This window comes from Hesperophylax consimilis, chromosome 24, assembly GCF_061612785.1.
Source record: "Hesperophylax consimilis isolate HC1 chromosome 24, BYU_Hcon_1.0, whole genome shotgun sequence".
Taxonomy (NCBI): Eukaryota; Metazoa; Arthropoda; class Insecta; order Trichoptera; family Limnephilidae; genus Hesperophylax; species Hesperophylax consimilis.
In genome coordinates, this window is record NC_142859.1 from 20,562,150 (window position 1) to 20,578,234 (window position 16,085).

Consider the following 16,085-nt stretch of genomic DNA (forward strand, 5'->3'; position numbering starts at 1 on the left):
GCGGCGTGCTTCTAGCCTCCAATAGAACTGGGAAGCCTTTACCGCCTTTCGTTTCAAAATTTTTCGTAGAACATGATCTTTTCTTCTCTATAATTCTGGAAAAATGAGCGTAAGTGTGATATTTTATTACTTTTTATTTTCCTAATGTAATCATAAATCCATTTTCAATTATTTGATAACTGTACACGGTATATGGATGTAATGAAAAGCATTATTATTTCGCCTAAGAATATCATTGCGTGTGTTGGTAGACCACCCATGTAGTAGTGGTATGTACTCTTGTAACTTGTAAGAAAAAAATGGCCTAGGTAAACGTCAGTACTGTTCGAACGTATTTTCATTAAATGGCCTTCAGTGATTTGTATAAAGAACGAAATATATATAAGGGAACGGAAAATGGACACGACGAGGTAAATATAACTGCTTAAAAAAATTATCCGTCTAAAATGCGTGAATGAACTTTCAAAAATATTTGTGTCATGTCATTTTGACCTACAAGTGGGAGGCGTTTTATTTTAGTGCCAGCGTTTCTTTTTTCTTTTGACGAACATCAGAACTCTTTATTTTATTGTTCACTGCAATGTTTTGAGTTGTTTTATGGCTTTTCATATCAGATATCGTTTGTTGTATGTGGGTTCTGTAACTAAATATGGATGCGCCTGTCAGTTGCATTTTGGTTATATTATATTGACTTGTATTTTACGAAACCCGGGTCGAAGACTCGCGCATACTCAATAAAGTGCATCTCCGCCTTGAACCCGGTCGTGCAACTTGCATAATAACAAATGGTTATTGATTTTTACAACATAATCTACATATATTCGAATGTTTTTGCTGCATCGATCAAAACCCAAAGCGACAATTTTCCAGAATTGAAAGTGTGTTCACGATAAACATATCACATATTTTGCGCACAAACATATTGTTTTCAAGCTTAAGACCTGCTTCGTTCTTCTATCGATAACGGACCTTCAAATGTTCCACAGTTTCCACAATATAAAGTTTTTTATAAAACTTATTTTTCTAGACATATTCCAATTAGAATTTGCTATCTTTGATATCATTGTTTACTATCATAAATCCACTGTATTGCACAGCCACCGCCTTTATCTGCCATTGATTCACTTTTCACTGCAAATATTCAATGTTTCTTCATTAAAACAGTTTAATTTATTTGTGCAATATGTTAAATCTGTGTGTTCTAGCATAAACTTGTAACAACATTTGTTTTAAGTCAGCATTGTCAGAACACCGATGAAAATAAAATTTAACGTATTATATTGTTCTATTATGGATAAAATTTGTTTTTAACCCATGAACCCAAAGTCAGGTCATTGTATCAAAAAACATTGCCACATCAAATAACTCACAATTGCATTATGTATAATAGATACCGAAATGGTCTCCTTTAAAACTGAGGCCAATGGCCCATATTTTCGCTTGATTCGTTTTCACAACTCCACCATGGATTTCTGACGTTTGTCCCTGTCGTATGCTGGCAAATCTATCTTGGATGGGCGAATCCACCTGAGGCCAAAGACCCGTGTTTTCGCCTGATTCCTTTGACAGTAACTCAGTCAAGAAATCCACCATGGATTTCTGACTTTTGTACCCGTTGTGTGCTGGAAAATCCACGTTGGATTAGCTCACTGCACTTTCCTCGATTTTATGGTATTTTGAACCTTAAAAAATGCATAAAATACATTTTATTTGCTTGCCAAGAAAATAAAGTATCTTAACCTTTTCTATGCGTCATTAATTTGTATCACTTCGTTCACACGCGGGGCTATTTATCATCAATCTAATTTATGACTTTAAACAATAATCACGCATGGATTTTAAAATTTGTTTTAAAAAATACGTCGCTTATGTCTTGAATTATCTTTTCAAGTATAAATAAACAATCCGAACATCAATGGGGCTTGATAAAAATTCGAAGTATATATTCATAATGTAACTGATATGGTATGCCCGGGCGGCCATGTTTATTTCAAGGATAACGATACACATGATTATAAACATGCCGGAGTAGAGCTCTTCAACTGTGGTGCGATGTAAGTGGTTGATTTATGGGTGCGATGTCGCGTTTGACTGGATACATGAAATATTGACACACTTAAAAAGGTTCATATAATAAAAAATAACTACACTTAAATTTACAAAAATAATGAAATAATTTTTCTGTTATTATGTCACCGTAAATATGTATCACTTAATATATTTTTTTATCGTGATTTTGAAACAGTTCTCAACGCATAACGGCAGAATCATGGCTTACATGTATTTCAGCAGCTTTGCAATTATTATCGACGTCACTGTCACTAATTTCAAAATCTGAATCTATTTCTAAAGTAGCACCAAATATTTCTTCGTCATTAAGACCACGACCCGACATTTTGTATTTTGGCAATAAAAATACTTTCAAAAATTGATAAAAAGTCAAACTTGTACAACTTTACACTTGATTTTTCACTATAAAAAAGTTTTAACCACGTATCTTTATTTGAAAATAATCTAACACTGACGAAATTTTATATTTCTTCAATAGTTTGAATGAATGTATGTAACTGAACTTATTTTAAAATATGATAAATCAGATTAATGTACACTGTAATTAAAATAGTTCATATCCACGAAGAAGCAAACAATAATTCGATAAAACAATGTAATCTACACGGCGAGCGTATCTGTTTGAGAATCTTATAAAATGCGCCTGCGCAATAACGTGTGTAAAGACGCGGGAAGAATTCAAACTGATTCATTTTTCGCTCTGAGTTGGAAGATCCCTTCAAATCTTTGTATCCATGATTAGGATACGTATTATGGATAAATATCGTAAGATGTCAGTAGTGTAAAGATGTGAGATTTTTTAGGAGTATAAGTTTTACCGTGCTCAAGCATGTTTCATACCCATAACGCCGAAGAAACTTTGCGTCGCACAGATGTGCCACCCGCGTACAGGGCATGCACAGTGCGTCGCAGGCGTGCGTCTCCCGCGGGGATAGGGTTAATATCACTCTAGCTTGTTGTTTCGTCACTTGCAAAAATATTTATTTTAACTGTGAAAAAGCGTGTTGCCAAATAACATAATTCCGATTTTCAAAAGTGATAATCTGTATTAATTTGATTTATTTTTATTGTGAAGAAAGCTTATTTAGCTGGAAAATATAATAAAACTCAGGAATATTTTCACATGGTCTTAACTATACTATATTTTTTAACATTAGAAAAACAAAAAGAATTCTTTGAAAATAAATAGTTATTCTGGGTAAACTACTTAGGATAGATTTTTTTTTTAAAGAAAGACAAACATTCCCGGGTTACAAATAACCTGACAATATTTGAAAATCTCCTACTACCACCACAGTAAGCTGAAAATGTTGCTTGTGTTGTGATGGAGGACTTAGCCAGCCGAGTCAACTCGGCCACCGACCGGTATATATAATTTTTATAAATAACTCATTATCTGGTAAGACGTTATAATTTAAAAAAACATAATTTTGCAAAAAAGTTATTTCGAAAATAGTGTTAGTCGGCATACGGCGGCTGATTGGCATTTTATCCCTGGCATGGAAAAGGTTAATAAAGTTCACTAGAGTTATCATTGAGTGTTCTGTCGTGTCTCCCGGTTCCTCGTGACTTCCTAAGTATCTGAATCTTCTTCCCGTCAAGGCAGGACATTGCTGATGAATGGATGTTTTTCACATTTCTTTTTGCTCTCAACAGCTGCATGTTTCTCCCGTTAATAGATCTATTAGTTCCCTCAGTGAGTTTCTATCCTAATTGTATTGTCTGGTTCAATTGAGTTTGGTACGTTTTCGTGAAGAATAATATTTTACTATCGAGCATGCTGACACATGTTCTGCTTTCAGATACTGTCCAGCCACAACAGACAAGGGATTGCTTATGGCATACATATTTATCCTCATCTAATGGGTAGTCTATGTCTACAAGACAGTATCAAAGTTCGCGATTTAGGAGCCAGCAATAATTTTCAATAAATATAAATACATTTTTGTTAAGGCCAACATGAAGACAATACAATACTTGATAAATTGACATTTTGATTTTTGTGCTTAACAAACCCTGTAGAAGTAATATCCAAAGGTAAAATGAATGAATAAGGTCGACAGTGCTACTGGATCTGCGTGGGCACAATTCCTCAACACTGCAGTTGCAGGTGTCCGCCTCCTCAGGGTTAATCATTTAGTTTTAGAATTTTTGTCTAAACAAAACTGTATAATTAACTCGTTTTTGGATAAATTGTCATTTACGCCCTTTTGACTTTCCGGCGTCGATATTATGACTCTCACAGAAAATTAAAAACGATGTTAGTGATAGGTTGATAAAAATGACAGTATGGAATTTGGGTTCGGTGGCACTCTGGTATCGCATCCACACGGCAAGCTGAAGATTCTGCATTTTAGACTTATTCGCACCCAAATCTTTTTTCTTTTCTCAATACTCGCAGTATCACCCTAGTGAGAGACCACACTTTAGCCATGTTTTGTAATCAGATTCGAAGAGCCGGGTACTTTATATCCTTTCTCTTCCTCATCACCTTCCCTTCCCCACACCCTTCAGCCTCACTACATACCCCAATTGTAAATGTCATAGTTCCACTGACTTCGGGCAATTTTGACTAGGGCTGTATTCAAATTATTTATAATTTAAAAAAAAACTGCAATAAAACTTCTATCCATCATTTTTGAAGAGTGCCTTTGAAATAAAATATGATTGCGGGAAAACAATCGTTGAAGGAATACTGAAAATAACTAGATTCATACTTAGTGATGTAATATATAAGTAGGTACATATTCCAAAAAAAGATTCATAATTCACATATAAATTAATGTGTTTACATAAAAAAATGCTGCGGTTCTTAGGCTGGCCGCATACATACGTTTTTCGTATTCGATTTCCGAATTCGTTTTCCGTATTCGGACATCCGAATGCACGGAATCAGTAGAAAATACATTAACTGCCGCACACGTTCGTTTTAGTTCCGAATGGAACAAATTCCTTACGCACGTTCCGAATGCGAGCCGGCGCTTTCGGAGAAACCGAATGGAAAAAACCTAATGACGTCATGTGGAACGCAGCTATTGCATACAGTTTGTTTGTGCTGACGCAAACGTACGGAAATTTCCGTTCGTAATTCAGTGTTGCCAACGGATCTTGACCTAATATCGCCGTTTCTCATACATAAGGTAGCGTAAAGTAGCCGAATTTGCTGTTAGGTGGGACATGTTTAAAATTGATGTTTTTACGTGAAAATAAAAATTTCGTGTGGGGGAGGGGGGTGGCTAGAGAATTTCAAAAAATTAAATTTGTCCCCAGAAAATAAAAAAAAATCATGGGAGGGTGGCTAGAGAATTTCAAGAAAATATAAAATTTGTCCCCAGAAAAATAAATTTCATGGGGGGGGGGGTGGCTAGAGAATTTCGGGACATGTTTAAAAATGATAGTAGCTTAATTGGCGACCAGTCGCCTTTTAGATTTTTTCGGCGCCGATTCTCGCTCTGAGTAGCCTAAATGGCGATATATCGCCCTTGGTGGCAACACTGGTACTGACGTTTATACATTCCGAATGAAGAAAAACGAACGTTTGCGCTAGTCTCACGGAATTCCGAATACGGAAAACGAATTCGGAAATCGAATACGGAAAACGTATGTATGCGGCCAGCCTTAAATGCTCGGCTTCATCAACGAATTTTTTTCCACCTCTTCGTCAATTTTTAATCTTTCTTGAAGAGTGCATACTTTATTTATCCGACAGTTAATTTTTAAGGTTGATACGCATAAAAACTAGAAAGTAAAATGATAACTGCATGCGTGCACTGCTGCGTTTAACTGTCTACCGACAACATCTAGCGATCGATCGAGTAAAATAGTAGAAAAATTGCTTGCTTTAACCCCTCCGACATTTCGCGAACTTGAAGCTAAGATGTCTTAACCGAAATGTCAATTTCACGAAAACGTTGTCTTATTACCGCCTCACAATCAAAGCTCTATAAATGAAACATTACTGAACGGAGCCGAATAGTAAAAACTGTTTTAGAAAGGTTACAAAATAGGCTTTCAAATTGTTGTATCATAAATAAATATTAACATTTGTAAATATTTAAATTTAGAATGGAAACATGAAAAATAGGTTAAAAATGACTCACGTCATGTTTTTAGGTGAAAATGGTACTAAAATCACAGATTATGTAAACAAAAATATTTATTCTATTGTATATATGTGTAATAAACACTTTTATCACCTCATTTTTTTATCATTTCATATAAAAATATTTTATAAAAATTTAATATGTGAAGCGCGCGGCGCTACCGGCAGACATTTTGCGCGGATAAAAATTTTGTGTCAATTATGCGACTGTCAGCAGATTCCTGTTTTGTATTTCCATAGACAACTTGGTAGTGATGTGTAGCTTGATCTATAATCGACCTTTTAGTTTTTGTTTGAGGGATGTAACTAAAATAATAACGGAGTAAGAACGATTTCTATGGAGAGACACGCGTTGACGTGTAAACACGCTTATTGTACTTGACTGCTGTCGTATTTTTAACGCATATATCTGCTTACGTTGCTGAGGGGTTAAACGATGCAAGGAGGAATGATTGATTCAATCTATTTTTGTATGAAATTAATTTGGGACTGTAAGAAATTAGCAAAATATGCTGGAAATAATTATTCAAGGAACGATCGATCAATCACGATTTCTCTGTAATTCGTATTGTTTGAATGTTATTAATATCGTTTCAATAATAATTTGTAATCTGCAACACAAAATCTTGTAAGATGTTTCATATTGAAAATACTAAATAAATTCTGCTTTATTTTTCTTGCACATTTCAAGGATTGTAGTGCGAATTTTCCTCTTTGTTTATAGTATATTTCAAGGTTTTTAATGAATATTACAAACATATTTCATTCCTTAGTACATGCATAGAAAAATAAACTGTTCGATGAGTTACCGTTTAAATATCAGTTGTATTGTGAAAATCAGAAAAAAAACGTCATAATACTTCCCTGATGACAATAATTAAAATAACATCAATCATTACAGCTTATACACTGTAATTTTCCATAAGGTTTTGTTACACAAATCTGGCAACAAGTACAAGTGTGTGATTATGTATATACATATATATTATTATAGTTGTATTAAGTTGTTTGTTTTTTCAACAGCAATAAAATGATAAGATTGATCTGAATATTGTGCAACACTACTAAACCTCCGATATGAAAATAGTAAGGACAAATAACATAATATTTTATATATATTATAATATATTATACCGTGTTGCACTACCTCCCTCTTTAGCCAACGTCTCAAACAGTATCCATCATCAGCGAGGTAATTGAAGATTGTGGTGGAATGTGTGCTTATGTATGTACATGAAAAAACATGTGCGATCTAATCCTCGGGTTTTTACTGAGTACCCCTTCAGCAAGAGCCCAAACTCGCGTACCCCTTGTAGGCAGAATGTCCATACCGCACAGGGCATGTACAAGGTGTGCGCATACTCCTTCAAGCGTCGCGTACCCCTGGGGGTATGCACACCGCTGATTGAAAACCATTGCTCCAAGGGGGTCTGGTATTTCAGTTTTAATTAGTTTATTTAAAAAGGTTTTTGGTTTTGGTGTGGCCGTCAAGTATACCAAGGACTATTCATGGGGTTTTGTTGATTTCAATTGTCTGCATAATTAGGCATACTCTATGTGTCTTGGAACTTCACAGGACTGGTAATGGCTGGTTCCAATTAAAAGCTCTGGAATTGCCGATTTATCAGGATGGCTGAGTTTGCACTCTCGAAAGTGTTCTGATATCTTTTGGAGATGGTTCATTCTAAAAAAGGAGGAGCGAAACTTTGGCTAAAAATGGAGTTAGTGCAACACGGCGAGTTATGTATATTATTTATAATAATTACAAAAAATGTATATTGTTTATCAACTGTGTTTTTGTTAATGTCACTAAAGAGGTAAACTTATATCAGCGTCTTGTGGCATTTCTTTGTGCCTGAAGTGAGCTCAATTTCACCTTACTTTAGGTGATATTGATTGAATATCGAATATATTTCTTGAATGGATAATCAATTTTGTTGGCATGTTTCAGTTTTCTTTCAAATCAGTATAGATCACACTTATAGATTTTCTGCTCAGTGGTCAAGGCATTATTCCACATTTTATAGCAAGGAAACTTAGGCCTCAGTGTAGGCATATTGGTCATGCTGTTACTCTTACGGCTTATTAAAATTTGACCAAATGGTGATACGGACCGAGAATCGGCAGTTAATGATTGACAATTGTTTGAACTGGTGACCGGGTAAATCATCAAAATGATAATTCATCTCTTCTTTAAAAAGTTATATAAAGTCAAGGAAAGTGATGAAACAAAAACTTTATTAACTGGGTTAAGTAGGTTAGGTTAGGTTTAAATTTTATTGTTTTTCAACATTTTTAATGACTTTATATCACTTTTTAAAGGTGTGTTGAAAAGTAACTGTGTTGAGTTATCATGGAACCGTTTGAACTATTTAAAATAAAAATAAAACATAAGTTATTGATTTGTGTCGAGATTCCAATTTGACATCAATACAAATTTTTGAATATTTTTTCTTTTGAAGAGTCATTTTCGGAGAGAGGTTTTCGGCCTATGTGCATTTATAAAAATTAAATTGTTTTTCCTGAAGGTCTTGTTTTTGCGACTGGATTCCGGGTACTATTTATCACTGATAATATTGATAAAAACCATTATCTTGTTTAGGCTAGACCTGGACAATTGTGTGGTATTCACTTATAAACAAATAAATTAATTTGAGGTTACGTTTGCAGTTCGACACAAAGGATGGCACCGGACCGGCGGAGGACGAGAACAGCATGGTGTATGACCTCATCACCAAAATCCTGGACGAGCCCGCCATCGACATTGAGGAAGAACTTTCCAAGTGAGTGATTACTGCTTAGTGACCACTCCGAACCAACTTATCTCTTTCTGTTCATGTCGTTGAAAGCTTATAGAGGTGTAATATGCTGCTACTGACAGCTCCATTGTGATGTCTATTTTTGTTGCATGTGTTGTTCATGTAGAAGAGGGAGAATTTTCTACTGATCTGTCAGCGGGGTGCTCTTATATCAACCTGTTTGCTTAAATTATTCATTTATACAGGGTGTCCGGGGGTAAAGTGCGCTAACTTCGGAGGGTGATTCTACAAGTTATCTATCTCCCGAAGTTTGCGTACTTTACGCCCGGACAGTCACCCTGTATTTAGAGTTTAATTTTTACATTCATGGGTTGCTTTATCCATTTTGATACGAATGTATCTTCCAGTTTCATGAAATTTCCTTTTTTTTTTCCTGGTCAACAATGCTACTTTCAGCTCGTAATGTTATTTCTTTCTGAATCTGTGCACCTTTGTAATACTGTCAAAATGTAAGACAAGCTTGTTGTTACATAGTTTTCAATAAGAAAAAAAATCTGGTGAAACCGGCTAGTAAATACTGAGCAATATAATTTCAGATGTGATACGTAACAATCTAAAATTCAAAAGTACTAATTCGTATGTTCGGTGTTTACATAAATGAGTAGTTGGTGATGAAATCTAAGTTGGAAGTCAGCATAGTTGCCTTCCAAGCCGTTGAAGGGGGTTCAATTCTCGACCGTGGCAAATTTTATTTAAAAAAATGATAAGACACTGATGTGATTTTTCATAGGTCTGCGCTAGTTATAAGTAAAACTGGTGAAAAATCATTGACTTTTCCCACATGTGAACATAAACCTTGATCATTCCCACCAGTAGTTATAAAACATAACCATTTACAATTAGTACTTGTTTCATTATTTTTTTGTTTTTTCTAGAGCATCACCGCCCTCCAGCTATCACAGCCCCCTGAACCCCTCTCTCAGACCCTACGACTCCTCTCTCACCCGATCCCCTCCCTTCAACTCCCAAACTTCCTATTACCCCCCTGACTCCACCCACAACCCCGTCCCTAACGGATACGGGAACATCCGCCTCAACGGATACGCGACCAACCTGGATTTCTCCCAAACGAACAAACAAAGTCAAGATTGGAACTATAATTCTCAAAGAGATAACATGGGGTACGGCAATGCAACACAGAAGTCGACGAACAACTACTATGACAACAATGTCAATACTGTGAATTACGATGGCTCCAACAACTACATCGATTGTTTGTCTGTGCCAAACTTCGATATTAACCTCTTGAGAATGGCAGCGCAAGAAGTTTGCAATAATCCTAATTTCAACATGAACAACAATAATAATAACAACGAGTTGTTTACGAATGGTTACGGGAAAGTGGATTACAATAATTACAACGGTAATGGGAATGCTAATGGGAATTACGGCGATTACAGTCAGTATTCTCCGAATCAGATGATGGATTCCCCCGGAGGTTATTCGATGAAACAAAGGGATAACAGGATGAATGGGACAGAGAGAAGTCTCACAATTCCTTTGCTGGATTTAACGGATAGGAATGGATACCACCACATGGGAAATAACGTGATGCCTCAGCAAATACAGAAACCGTCCAATTACAGAAACGGCGCAATGCCGGAACAGTACAATTGGAATAACGGACGTTACCCTGATTCGTTGCCTTTGAACGTAGACATTGATCAGATCAAGGATCTCTATAAGAATGAGAATAATCAACGACCAATACTGCCGCTGAATTATAATAACAAGCACGACGCCAGGTTGTACAACAATCCGCCTCCGCCGTTCACATATGATCTGAATTATAACGACGTTAAAGTCATGGACGGCAACAAAGAGTATAACAGGAATCCCGCCCAAGAACAACAGATAACCCAAGAGGAAGCGTTGCGCAAGATCCTGAATCAAAGAAACACCAATGCGTCGATGAATACTCCGCCCTATCGAGCAATAAGCAAAGCAAACCACTTCAAAAACAACAATGCGTACAATTATGATGCGGGCAATTATCAACACAACCAGTTTGTCGCTGCTCCTCCTACGACAGAACAGCGTAATTATAACAATGCACCCGTTAAGAAAAATGCCGTGCAAGCTTATTTAGAAGAGCAGAAATTCAAAGAGGCCGAGAACTTTGCGCTGGCGTTGCAACGAGAGCAGATGATACGCAACATCGAGCAGGCAAACTCCACGTATGTAACGCAGAAGCAGTTGTATCAGAGGAATATGGAGATGCAGAAAGAGATCCAGGAGAACATAAGGTTGACATACAATAACCAGAATTTTCAGCAAGCCGTGGAGGAGGGCAGGGTCAGTGGCGTGATGGTGCCGGCGTTGGGTCTTCCTCCACCAGCTCTCACCTCCGCCAAGGTTCTGGCCGCCTGGCTGGATTGGCTTCCCCTGATGAACCTGAGGAACTTCAGGTTTGTTTCATGCTATGATTTCTGTTTTGCAAATGCGATGGCTTGCAGTTCAAATCTGTAGTAGCTCAAGAAATTGATTAAGTTTTTTATCATAATCATCTTCCTAAGGAAGTACATCTACTAAGTAAATTTCTGTATAATTTTAACATGCCTTCAAATTTTTTGTGTATTTTATATCATATCGGATCAGTAATTCATAATTTCACAAATTGTAGCTGCCATGTTCCATTCCTTGATTTATTTAACACTAGAGGACTCAGCAATGCTTCACTATTGCTAATGTCTTTCTCGGGCGTCTCCGACTTCTTCCACCATTCACTACTGTATACCACAATGTTACCGTTAAAGAACTACATTACATGGACTTTAATTCGACTTCGTATCTCATTCCAGTCCAGAGATATTGTATTAAGTATTCCTCGAGTGTCCCCGACTTCTTTCCACCATTCAAACCACTCTCTAAACGCTCCTGGCACTAATAAGAACAAATTTTGAAATTTTCAGTGATATCGGTCGACTGCTTTTCGAGTTTTGCAAGAACAAACATACGTGGGCTGAATTTTTATTATATTAAGTAGATTGGCTTTTAACATTAAGGACGGTTTGTTTCAGAGAATTTGAACAATTCATCAAATTTCAAAGTTAATAATCAAGTTCTGTGAGAGTTCTGTTATACTGTGAACAACAGGTGATGAAATAATAACAGAACTTGAACGTTACTTTCACAAAATTTTTACTTTGAAATTTGATAAATTGTTAAATTCCATGAAACAACCCGTCCTAAATTTCTTACATTATTTTGAAAAGGAATTAACATATTGAAAAATTATTTCATAATTTTCTAATTTATAGTTGCCTCGTTGTATATTTTGAACAAATATTAAATGATATATGTACATACTTACACAAACTAGCTTTCATTAATATAATAATACTCTCGTCATAAGCAAAAAGGTGGCCTGAAATATGCAAAAGTCACATTCTGATATATGAGACCTTTCACCTATTATAATAAAAAGTACATCAGAGTGTGACCTTTGCAAATTCCTAACTGCCTTTTTGCTTACGACAGCAGAATAGGAACATACCCATAAATTTTGCATATTATGACAGAACTTTGAAATAAAAACTGTTTATTTATTTAAAATTGTTTTGAGTAATTTACTTACTAAATAATTGAGCCCCTTTTCGGAAAAATAGCTTTATCTTGATAATGCTGTTTTTGTGCAGATCCATTCAAATTACGCTTCATAGATCCCAACTACTTTCGCAGCAAAAATCGTTTTAAAATCTCAACCACAGATGACAGTACAAGGCGTATGGTGACGGCCGGTAGCACGCTCTCAGTACAAGTCGGCCATTACTTAATCGAAATGCTTAGGCGACAAAACGATAGGCGCTTGGCATATTTGTATGCATATTTGGCACTTCAGCCGGGAAAGGTAGTTCTACCCGTTTGGTCGATTGATGCTTAATGGGTAGTTCTACCTTTTATTTAGTTTAACCTATTTTCAATGGCAGAAAAGACAGAATTATTCAATGTTTTCATATGAATGTTATATACCAATCTCTTTGTAAAGGTCCCAACTATATGTACATAATTATCGAATCGTAATGCAAGACTTCTTTTTATATTTATCTTCGTGCCTTTCGTTTCTATCGGTATTTCAACAAAAGGAGAGTATATTATTTGTTATTGTAATAATTCAATTCCTGGAATGAGGGTTTTTATGATTGTGAAACCCGATTCAAATCTCTATCTCTATTCCGCACCAACTCAACTCTTATGTGAGAGATGTCGGCCATATTTAAAGAAAGTAGGTATGGAAAATACTGATAGGCGGACCATAATAAACATATTAAAAGATTAATTGAGTTGCATTTCAAATAATATTCGATTTTCGTTTAGCTGGGGTATGCTAAATATACACATAAATTTATTTTTTACTAAGAAATTTAATTTTTTCGAAGATATAGCGATTTAAAACAAATTAAAGAAATTCGCATGGGACCTTTATTTTCTCCCGGAGACAGACCCACCAGAAATGTGTTAATATGTTGTAAGACATGTCTTAAATTACTAATTTTCAAATTTAATTGAAATTTTTTTAGTAAAAAAAAAAATACTGATATATGGAAAAATGCCGTTATTTTCTTTTTCTTTTACATGTATTGTACTCAAAACTTTGTAATCCATTCATTGAAATACCTTATAAAACAACAGCCAATATCTCAGTTCACATAATGCTGTTTTTTTCTGCGTAAGGGCTCAATTATAACTGCATTAAAATATATCAGAACATTTATTTACGCAATCTTTTAGTGAAAGTTAGGTGAGTTTAGGTAATCGACAAAATAATCCAATACTCGGAACAGCAGGATTGTAATTTTCCATGTCTCCTAATGTAATCAAATATTTTGAATACTTTTTTATCTGCAGGCGTACCGACGCATCCGGCGTCCTCCACACCCGACTTGAAGTCTGCTACGAGCAGTGGCGCCAGCTGGAGCGTGAACGCAAGCAGACGGAGGCGGAACTTGCCCGCGCCTTCCCCGGCCGCATGGTGTCCTCGGCCAACAGTATCCCTATTCCACGCACACCCATCGCCGCCTCCAGGGTGGATCGCCTCGCGGTGGACATGCTTAGGGAACACACCAAGGTACATTACATCTACATCTGTATAGATTTTGCCTTTCCATCATTGATTTTAACTTTCCCTTCTTTTTTCTTCTTTCGTGTGGGGAGGGGGACAATCTATGGAAGTCTGCGAGCCAGTATAGAACCTCAGAAGTCGCCCTCTAGACCTCATAAGGCTATGCTATCTTATGACCAGGAGAATTGTCATCTAAATGGTGAAATCTCCATGAGTTTGTCTCCTGCAACGAAATTTCGTGTTATTTAGAAATGTATCAAATTAATTTGAATATGCCGAAGAAAATACTGAATAGTACCGATGATATAAGTTGTCAAAATGTTGATATTTGCGGCCGGCTGATAAGTGTGTGATGTCGTAGTACATACAATGACTGGCACAGCAGTATTGCATCACTGCCATTTGAATTATGAATTGTGTCTCGTATGACAGCGCGCAAGGTACAATTCTAAAAATTTTCCCAAGTCCACTTTGAAAGCTCATAACTTTGTTATTTTGAGAGATATCGAAAAGTACTTTTACTGTCATTGTTAACTCTTTAAATAAGAAAAAGATAACCTCATTCAGAATAAACCTTTAAAAAAAAAATTCCTGACTTTTGGGGAATTTATAGTAGGCCAGGGAATATTCCTGGGTGCACATCACTAGTTGTAGGAGCACTTTATCCTATTGATGGAGGACCAGAGTTTATGAGGAAGTGAGAACCCAGACTGTCTGTCAGTGGAGTCACATATGAGATGTGCATTTCTCAAGTCACCCAATTGCCACTCATGTTTCAATCTGTGTTTTTGAGTGAGAACTAACCAGAGGCGCCTATCTCCCTTTTCTCCCCTTTACCTCTTCCCTTAAAATTTTCTTATTCCTATCAATATCATTTAATTAAATTAATTTTCTTGTCCAGATGAAACATTAAACCATCTGGATAGGATAATCAGCCAACATTTATTCTTTCTAATTTTCGTGATAATTTTTCAGGTTATTACTCTGATGGGTAAAATGGAAGTCCTCCGCTCGTCCGCCATAAACAAGGATAAATCCGAGGCTCTAAAAGACTCGGACAAGTCGTCGTCAGCCAATGCTGGAGGCGTGGTCGTCACCAAGATCCTAACCAACAAAGAGCGCAACGGGTCACTGACCAAAACTGACGGTGATAAGGTTACCGTGCTGAAAAGGGGGGAACTGCTGGACTCCGGAGATGAAGTTAATCTCTGCGCCGAAGAGGAAGAAGAAGAAAATCTCCATGAGAGGTTTGTTAAATTCAATTTATGTATTTTATTTTATTTAGTTCTAAATGAGATGACTGTGGATATATGGAATGTCACACAACTCCTGTCTTCCCACATACCCTTGCTTCATTCACATTCATGCATCGACTCATACATACTCTTTTGTTTTTTTGACTCTTGACATGACCAGATGCAAAAATTTGATTCGCCTGAATGCCACGTCTCTCTCGGGCGTCCCCGACTTATTTTACCATTTACTTCTGCTTCCATATATTCTGCTTGTACTCCTTTATTTGTTCATCCGCCCTACATGATCAAACCAACTAAGCATCCCTTTCTTAATCTGTTTTTCTGTTCTTTTCTATTTCAACAGAACATTTAAATTAATTTTGAAAATACAACATGTTTTCACACTTAAAAAGTTTTGTTCTCATGCTTCCTTGAGAGCTGTAATGGAAAAAATGCCTGATTAGCAACCCACATTTTGGTTGTCCTAAATGCCCATACATAGTGTCTAGTTGTCAAGTAAAAATGCTATTTAGATATTTATAAGATGACAAAAACCATATCTAAATAGAGCATCTTTAGATAATGTGTAATCTAATTAGTAAAATGATCTTTATGCACAATATAAAGAGGTTTATAAAACTTTTTATTGATTTACTAAAATCAGATTCTTGGATAATGATCGGCATCGGCAACTTTGTAATCAGCACTTTCACTTGTGATACAGTAAGAAATCAGCATTGATATGCGGCCATTTTACATTTAATACTTTAGTTGCCGATAATACAGCATTCCAAAAA

General features: G+C 36.1%; 1 protein-coding gene across 1 annotated transcript in view; it reads left to right on the forward strand.

The window, feature by feature from the left end:
* The first annotated feature begins 292 nt into the window (after positions 1-292).
* The window catches only part of LOC149412051 (uncharacterized), a 29,109-nt gene continuing 13,316 nt past the window's right edge, over positions 293-16,085 (forward strand). Inside the window, exons 1-5 of the mRNA XM_089646335.1 lie at positions 293-410; positions 8,843-8,955; positions 9,867-11,399; positions 13,840-14,059; positions 15,029-15,300. Of these exons, the coding sequence (XP_089502461.1) occupies positions 345-410; positions 8,843-8,955; positions 9,867-11,399; positions 13,840-14,059; positions 15,029-15,300 (2,204 nt within the window). The 5' untranslated portion in view covers positions 293-344. The remainder of the gene's footprint in view (positions 411-8,842; positions 8,956-9,866; positions 11,400-13,839; positions 14,060-15,028; positions 15,301-16,085) is intronic.